The 9,309-nt window shown below is 34.6% G+C and overlaps 1 protein-coding gene across 1 annotated transcript; it reads right to left on the bottom strand.

Annotated features, from left to right (window-relative positions):
* Window positions 1–1,526: 1,526 nt before the first annotated feature.
* LOC117320007 (C-factor-like) lies at window positions 1,527–8,668 on the bottom strand. Its single transcript, XM_033874706.1, has 5 exons — window positions 8,531–8,668; window positions 7,020–7,071; window positions 4,316–4,503; window positions 2,981–3,130; window positions 1,527–2,551 (listed from the first exon to the last, which is right to left on the bottom strand). The coding sequence occupies exons 1-5, from the start codon at window positions 8,666–8,668 to the stop codon at window positions 2,327–2,329; spliced, it is 753 nt and encodes a 250-aa protein (XP_033730597.1). The 3' UTR covers window positions 1,527–2,326.
* Window positions 8,669–9,309: the final 641 nt, after the last annotated feature.

Genomic DNA, 9,309 nt, shown 5'->3' with positions numbered 1-9,309 from the left:
CCTTGGTGGGTGGTTATGCATAATGCATTTTGAGACCAATCGGAAAACAATATGGCCGACAGGCAGCCATCTTAGGTTTTGACAATTGAAGTTTGTTATTGCTATTTCTCAGAAAGCACTGAATTGATCTTTCTCAAATTTCATATGTAGGTTCCTCTTGGTGCTAACATTAGTTATGCATATTGCATTTTGAGACCAATCGGAAAACAATAAGGCCGATAGGCAGCCATCTTTGATTTTGTCAATTGAAGTTTGTTATCACTATTTCTCAGAAAGTGTTGACGGGATCTTTTTCAAATTTCATAAGTAGGTTCCCCTCGGTGCCTAGTTATGCATATTGCGTTTTGAGACTAATCGGAAAACAACATGGCCGACAGGCAGCCATCTTGGATTTGGACAATTGAAGTTTGTTATCGCAATTTCTCAAAAAGTGCTGAAGGGATCTTTCTAAAATTTGATATGTAGGTTTCCCTTGGTGGGTGGTTATGCATAATGCATTTTGAGACCAATCGGAAAACAATATGGCCGACAGGCAGCCATCTTAGGTTTTGACAATTGAAGTTTGTTATTGCTATTTCTCAGAAAGCACTGAATTGATCTTTCTCAAATTTCATATGTAGGTTCCTCTTGGTGCTTACATTAATTATGCATATTGCATTTTGAGACCAATCGGAAAACAATATGGCCGACAGGCAGCCATCTTGGATTTGGACAATTGAAGTTTGTTATCACTATTTCTCCGAAAGTGCTGAAGGGATCTTTCTCAAATTTTATATGTAGGTTCCCCTCGGTGCCTAGTTATGGATATTGCATTTTGAGACTAATCGGAAAACAACATGGCCGACAGGCAGCCATATTGTATTTTGACAATTGAAGTTTGTTATCGCTATTTTACAGAAGGCACTGAAGGGATAGAACAATCTGCCACAAAATATCATTCAAAACCTTGACATAACATCATTCAAACCAGGGCTCGCACACACGATAAAATCCTAAAACAATCACACAAATGTTTTTTACCTGAGCTCTCTCTTATCTAAAAGCTGGTAGCTAGATGGGGCGCTACATCAAATGTATAAATATTTTTTCAAATGCTAATGATAATGATAATTTGTGAAGCGCTTATAGGCATGGGATCCTCAAAAGTTTGAAAAGAAAGGCCTCATTAATTTTACAGGTAATCTAGGACCTTCATATTACATCTACAACTACGTATACATTAACCCATTGAAGATGTCAAATAAGATTACCCGAGTACCTATTCTGAAAATTAGCTGCCAAGACGCACTTGCAATCAAAAGTAGATATGAATTTCTTTTCTTGCCAATATTTTGTCCTAGTCCTAATCAGGTATTGGTGATGTTCCATACAAAGTTGACCATGTCCCCACTAAACAAAAGCAGTTAAAATAATTTGTTTTCGTTTGTGTCTTCAGTACTTTCAGTACTTTGATTTACATTTACATTTGGTAAATGTTGACGTTGTGTTTCCTGAAAATCCTATATAACATTTCAGATGTACCACGTATTTAATTGATTCCAATGTTAATTTTTCTGATCACCTTCTCACCACTGACCTGTCATTCAGATATTGAAGGTCATGTGGTATGACCCAAATATCGGAAGTAAGCTCATTAGTAAACTGTTTGAAAATTAGAAATCCACAAAGTGGACTGATATCACTACATTTAGATTCCATATGATATTGAACCATTTTGACTCAAATGTAGGACATTATACGGGTGTTTCTATAAATAGTTTAGCGGCATATTTGTTATGAAATACACCAATACGTCAATGTCGCCATAGTCATAATATGATGTAGTTTAATGTAATTTACTTCGTTGCAATTTGAAAAATGTCGATAAGAAACTAAACAGAATTATCGGGCCATGGTGCGTGAGATCCAAGAAATTTTGGTCATCAGTTTTTCTCGGCCCATGGTCAGGTCTATGACTGAAATCAAAAGATCTTAGACTGGTTACAGTGCCTGTTGTTTAATAATCACCAAGTGATCCTAATACACATGAAACGTAAGTGAAAGGGTTTGTCTAAAGATATGATACAACCAATCGAAATAGATGACAGAATCAAACTAGACGAACATTACCTGATAAGCACGCATATATGTAGATAAACTGTATCTGATTGTATGGAAACGATATGAAGCAGTGGTAACTCCAGCCCTGAGGAATACCGGACAGTAATGTCACCTTTCATCACCAGTCCTGGGGAATTCTTACGACAGTTCTCCAGTAAAGTCCAATCGCCTACCCGCAATGTCAACTTTCATCACCAGGCCTGGGGATGACTAAAGCCAGATCATTTTACCACGGCAGGATTTCACCCGTATAGTTAAACAGCCTACCACTGGTATCCTCGGACAGTGTGGAGAAGACGCCGAGCATACCTTGGACACTCTCAGTCGGAGAGACAGGGGCTGCCTGGCCTCCCATATCAGTACGAACCCAACCTGGATGGACGGCAACAGCTAGAATCTCATCCGCTTTCAAATCAATGCTCTGGGTTTTCGTTATCATGTTCAGTGCCGCCTATATCAGAAAACAATCGGAGAACACATATTAACAAACTAGTTTCATAAAAAAAAAGAAGTAGTATAATTCCAGTTTACGTTTCTGTATTTAGTTTCCATTCCTCTGGGACATATTTTTGTCCGGTCTGTATGTATACGTTCTCCCCAATCTGTGGGTCGGTAACATCATAGATAATCATATTAGATATTAACGATAATTTGAAGGAGGTGAAACACACAAAGATATATATATATATTTAAAGGCAAATGTTATATATTGCTTACTATTAGTTTTTAAAGACAGCACCTACAACTACCTCTTTTAAACATATTAAACATTTTTTACATGGTAAAAATCTATTCATATATACATATTCTTCTTGAGACCTGTTGTCTTTACATATCTCCTGCATTTTCAGAATGTATATGAACTTGTTGAGATATTTACCTTTGAAGCCCGGTGTGGGTACATACCACCACTGCTGGTACTCTCCACAGACCCCAGAATTGACGATACGTTCACCACTGCGGCTTTTCGCCAGGACATTCCTTTCTCCGACGATTTCTGTGCCGCTAGTTTAAGCAGCGGCCCGAAAGTCTAGAGATTTAAATGTACGTTATCAGATGTTAATTGTTATATAAAGAAAAATCAACATACATGTGCATTACAGGAACAGATGATCTACAGGTTGATTCGTCAAGTGTATCTTTATTTAACATCTATATATATATAATACACCATATCTATGTTACATGTCGACTTCGTTGTTTGTATAAAAAAATTGTTACAAAAGTGTTTTTACAGAGTTGATCAATATCATGCAATACTCATATGCCAATATGATATATTTTCAGTACATGACATGCATTAACATATAATATTATACATTGCTTGCATATAACATTATACATTTTCCATGGGAAGAAACCATGTCCCTCTGTTCGCCGATTTATCTCCGTTCCCATATTAGGCTGATCATATGTATTGAAGAGATTATTATAACAGATAATATAGACCTTGCAAAGCCATTTAATTTCACCTAAAGGTATGCGATTTAGATAACAAACATTTAATTGATCATGTCGATAAGATATACCCTATACAACTTGAAATCAAGGACACTACAGACTTTTCAAAAGCCCAAAAGAATAATTGATTTTCCATTTCTAGAAAGGTACATCTTGCTTCCCCTAATAACGATGTTTACATGTCCAAGTTCGCATTTTGAAAAGTGACTTAACCCAGATTTTACTAAATTTTCATGGTGGGTGTCGTCGATGATGACGCTTACTCTACCGGGGTACCTGGTCTTAATCTCCTTGTAATTTTTCAGGTTTCTACATGTAAATCTATATTTCATATTTTGATCTCGTTTTATCGATTATAAGTTGTTGCAATTAAGATTTCGTTATCCTGTCGGTATTCTTTGTTGTTATAGTTTACATGCAATATTAAACATGTATATTTGTCACAAGCAATTTTATATATACATTGCTAACACATAGCAGTTATTATTATAGAATTAGACTCATACTACCGTAATATGTACATTAATTATGTTTTTGTTTTATAGATGGACGAAATGTAAATTAATATAGCATATCCAACAGAGCACAGAAAAAGATAAAGGAAGACAATTTGGCCATGTCTTGAACTCGCTTAGCCAGAATTCATGTAAATTTTGACTTATGCCCTTGTTTTATAATAATTGTTTAATATATATATATATATAGAATTTTATAATGTTATACTGTGCATAATTCAACTTTGTAACGGTATTACCTGCACAAGAATCATCGGTGCTATGGCGTTTGTTGTATACACTGACGTCATCACATCTGGAGTGGTGTCCGTGAAACTTGACCGAACTAGGATGCCAGCATTACACACAACTAAGTTAAGGCCTTCACCTTCTAGTATCGAGGAAATGTTCTCCTTCAGGTTACTGTAGCTACTGAAGTCGCATACATCTAGAAAATGTATATATTAACTTAATTAAATGTAGAATATTGCGTATACCAGATGTACGGTATAGAGGAACTCCGATAGCTAACTATGATCAACAGAAATATAAAAGAACAATACGAGGGTGTTTGACCTGATAGAAGATGGATTGAATAAATGGAGAGTCTTTATATTTCTGATGTTGGTTAATCAGAATGAAATTAAAATCAGTCCGAAAAATCTAATCCAAAAACGGATTACCAAGAAACCAAATGAGCCAGTAGTCAATTGTAAAGTGTACGGACAATATGGTAATATAAAGACTTTAGAAAAAAAAAAAAAAAAAAAAAAAGTAGAAAAGGCTTTTAATTTTACTGGCAGTGTGTTTGCAAAATTAACAGAAATGCGAACATTAAATCCATCAGATAGTCATGCTTCTCGTTGTTATACTGAAGCTTAATCAGTCAAAAAAGTCGCGCTCCTAGTTGTAATATTGAGGCTTAATTAGTCAGAAAGTCACACTTCTAGTTGCAATACTGAGACTAAACTCAATGGAGAAGTCGACTTGTTAAAATTCTTTGCTTAATTACTGCTGTAGCTATCTAAAAGAAACCGTAGGTAACTTAGACGGACAAATTGGAGAACTTGGGTATTATCTAGAGAGATTGGGAACGAACAAGACAAAACATCCATACTGGGGATCTACCAACCTCCTTAATATCAATATCAACGAAGATGACATCTTCATATCCCATACCATAAGCAAGTCTAGAGACAATCATTATCAAGTGATATGCCGCTTAAAAAAACTGCAAAATCAGAAATATGATACACTTAGCCAATAAACACCTGAAGGAAAATTGAACACTCATGTCAGACAATTCCTCATAATAGACCTTATACTGTAGCCAAAGCAAGTGGGGTCATTCTTAAAACGCTATCAAAACGAAAGGAAGGCTCTACTCATGTCATGATTTCATAATTAAAATGTCATTTCATCATTCCATCTTTAAGGAGAGAGTAAATAAGTGCATCTAAGTTCACAATGACATGGACTTTAAGATGTGCATTATACATATACTACATGTACATTAAAAATTGGTAGATATATTAAAGCCAAACTCAAACTCTGCAATTCTCAAATGAGAAAATATGTCACAATTCTTTTAAATAAAAAGGTGTCGCCGTCAAGGCGGCCCAGGCGCACCCTACATTTCTATCTTGCTCCGAAAGTTTAGCAATGAAAGTATTCCAAACACATGCATTAAAACAAATCTAAAACGTGTCAAATTGTTTTGAATTCTTCTCCAGATAGAAACCTCCTTGTTAAATGTGGTTCAGAAAATATGCATCGGAAAGATTAATTTAATAAGGATCTTGGTTAGAATGAAAGTTCGTCTGTGTAAAAGAATCAACGAATGGATTGAACTTTTGCTCACTTCGACCACTTAGTGGTGTATTTCGAATCAGAACAAAATTTGACAGGAAGTGATTTTTCAATTTTTGTAACCATTATTTAGTAATTTAAATTAATGTTCTCGTGAAGTCGAATACAAATCTAAGATTTATATAATATATTATACTAACCAAGTTCACACATATATATATATATACATTTTGTATATAGGTGATAGTACCCCGATCGAATTACCAATAAACATTTTGTTCATTTGTTAAAAAATTCAGAAGATGAAGGAGATCCATTTAGATGACCGCATATAAAATGTTATATACTTAATAATACTGACAATTGGAAGAGTATTCTACGATCACACAAGTATGGGTGCGTATACTACGTCACTAACGTCGTGAACTATTTTTATCATCGATTATCGCTGCCAGTTTTTTTCCAAATATAAGTACCCAAAATGGATCACGGACTGAATTTTTCAATATTGTACACTTCAAATGAGCATTTTTTTTGTGAGAATGCCATTATTTAAGAATGATCTTTGTATTTAATATATAGAGGATATCTAACTGTGTCTTCAGTAATACCAAATATATTTCACGAGTGGGGCTAATATTTTGATATTTTTCACGAGTGCGCAGCACGAGTGAAATATATCAAAATATTAGCCACACGAGTGAAATATATTTGGTATTACTGAAGACACTGTTAGATATTCTGTTTATTACATTTTTTATCAACGAAAAACCTACCCGGTATGCTAACTAGGCCTACAGCGAAAGTTTGCATACAAAAAAGTAGTTCCCCCTGTCCAGGTGCTGACATATATGTCGGGCTTTCTGATTGGTCAATTATTTTTGGTATTTTCTAATCATTAATTTGATTGGTCAAATCAGCAAAAGTGATATTTATAATAGCAACATTGGACACTATGAAATGTTTATTCTCTTGACTCGTAAGTTGATAGTCTACAGAGAAAAACATTATGTTGTTATGCATTCTAAGACTACACATTTGTGATTAATGTATGTAAACACGAGAGTATATTAAAGACTACTTTTTTTGTGTGAAAATTGATCCGATATGGGTACCTTAAATACACTTAAGGAATTTTGATACATATCTACTTACCGAATTTCATCACCTTTATACAGGAATGTGTCTTAGCAATGTCTTGAAGAGACTGAAAGATAACATGCTAACTTATAATCTCTAACGGTTGTAAAATCAACCTGGATAATACAGGTGTTTTGTCCGTCTTGGACTCCGTGATGTAGGAGAACAAAGATGTGGACATCTGGAGGGGGAATAAGAGAAACAAAAACGGCCTGAACAAATGCTAAATATGGCAGAGGAGGCGAATTCTGAACAGGACATCGTTTTTAAAGAGCAAGAAATAACACTTATTGATATCTCGAGCCGCTGCTATTATTTATAATGTATATGAAAATAGTTCAGAGAATTTGAGTCTTCGAATTTCAAGACTTTTCCGGGATTTTCTGTCATTAAATTCAAGAATTTTTCCAAGACTTTCAGGAAAAGGGATTGACGTTTTCAGGGGTTGTGCCTGAATTTTGACTTTTTCTTATGTGGCTTTATACATTTAACATAAAAATGTATTGAAGCAAAGGTGTCTACTTATGGCTAGTATTAATGAAAAAAATTATTAGCCCCTAGGGGCTAAGTTTTTTTCATTAATACTAGCCAGAAGCAGACGCCTGTTTTTGAAGTTGATATTTATAATCTAATTTACTCTACACCATCCCTGTGGAAATCCACTTTTATTGACAAACTCTTTACTCTTAGAAATTATTACGCCGCTGTATCTGACAATGAAAATGCTTGCAACAAGTAAGATTTAAAATGGTATCAAAATAGTTGAAAGTAAAAATCACAATAACGAATTTTAATGAACCTCGTGATTTCATCACGATACTTCGGTGTGTATGGATATTCCATGAACTGTAGTAACCTTCTTTTAGTCAGTCAAGACACTTATGCCGAATTTCGAGACTTTCTTTATATCTATATCTATATATATATATATATCTATGTATAAAGCCATGAAGATTTATACGGAACAGGCAGGGTAGCGGCATACCTCGCGGACTTAAATTCAATTTTCAGAGAATACGTTAGAGTAACATAAAATTATTGTCCACAAAATATGAATAAATCAGAGAGTTTATACTAAAGATGTCTCGTTCTAGGTCTTGTCAGTGACCCAAACGCCCTACAGGGTGTTATAAGGGAAAATAAGTCTAAGAACAATGAATACAGAAGGTACACAGCCTAGCCCTATATAACAAAATATTAAATATACTACACGTAATTAAATATTACCATATGAACCTTCGAAAGCACATATTATAGGACAAGGATGTTGTCTTAAACCTGTAATTTGATAAACACCAGGTTCAAATACAACTTCCTAATGTTTGACCTGTAATTCAAATAAGTAATATTAATGAATGTAAATATACAAATGTGTATACAGATTTATGATGGTAAAATCTAGAAATCGAGTGACTTAACCGATCCTTTATAATGATCTCTCTGGCCCTCTGGTGGGTCAACATATAGAACATATGTATACCTCCATGCGGCATATGTATGTCAAAACAAGTGGATACGAATGTTACCGTTGCCGAATCTGGGTTCCGACATGTTGCGAACAAATATTTTGGCGGAGTTGGAAGGCAGACGATCTGTCTGACGAATTCCAATCCCAGACCCCTGTTTGCACCAGTGATCAAAACTGCACTTGGAGCGATCGACATCTTTCGGGTATTTGTTCGAGAAAATATAATCTAGTTATCCCCCTTATACCCAAGTGATCACTACCACGTGGTTGCTGCGTGACACATACAATCTGATATCAATAAGATCATCTCAGAGCAGCCGATAAAAAAATGTTACCTATAGAGCTATGGTTATTTATAGTTTTATTGCCATTGGACATTTTGAATACGATAACCTATCTTTCAGATTTAAGAGTTTGACATTTGGGACGATTCGATTGTAGTTTCCAGAGTTATAGCCCTTTGCAGTTTTATTGCTATTGGACATTGTGAACATAACATGGGTAAATATGGACGGATTTTAATGAAACTTGATATGTAACCTTTTATCAATATGATTTCGAATAAGTAAAACAATTGTGATAATTCAATTGTAATCAACAAAGTTATGGCCCTTTTCAGGTTTACTGTCTTTGTCTTTTGACCTTGTGTACAAGATAATTAGAGTACATGAACGGACTAACATGAAACTCATGACTACAGCCTTGTATGAATAAGATCTTTGGAGTTTGATAATTTCAATTGTAACTTACAGTTATGGAGACTACTTTAAAAAGACGTTTGAGTTTTTAAAATAATGGAAAATTTTTTAAACATTTCCTGGATTTTAACAAAACTTT

Source organism: Pecten maximus, unplaced genomic scaffold, assembly GCF_902652985.1.
Source record: "Pecten maximus unplaced genomic scaffold, xPecMax1.1, whole genome shotgun sequence".
Classification (NCBI taxonomy): Eukaryota; Metazoa; Mollusca; class Bivalvia; order Pectinida; family Pectinidae; genus Pecten; species Pecten maximus.
This window is presented reverse-complemented; position numbering and strand designations above follow the sequence as displayed.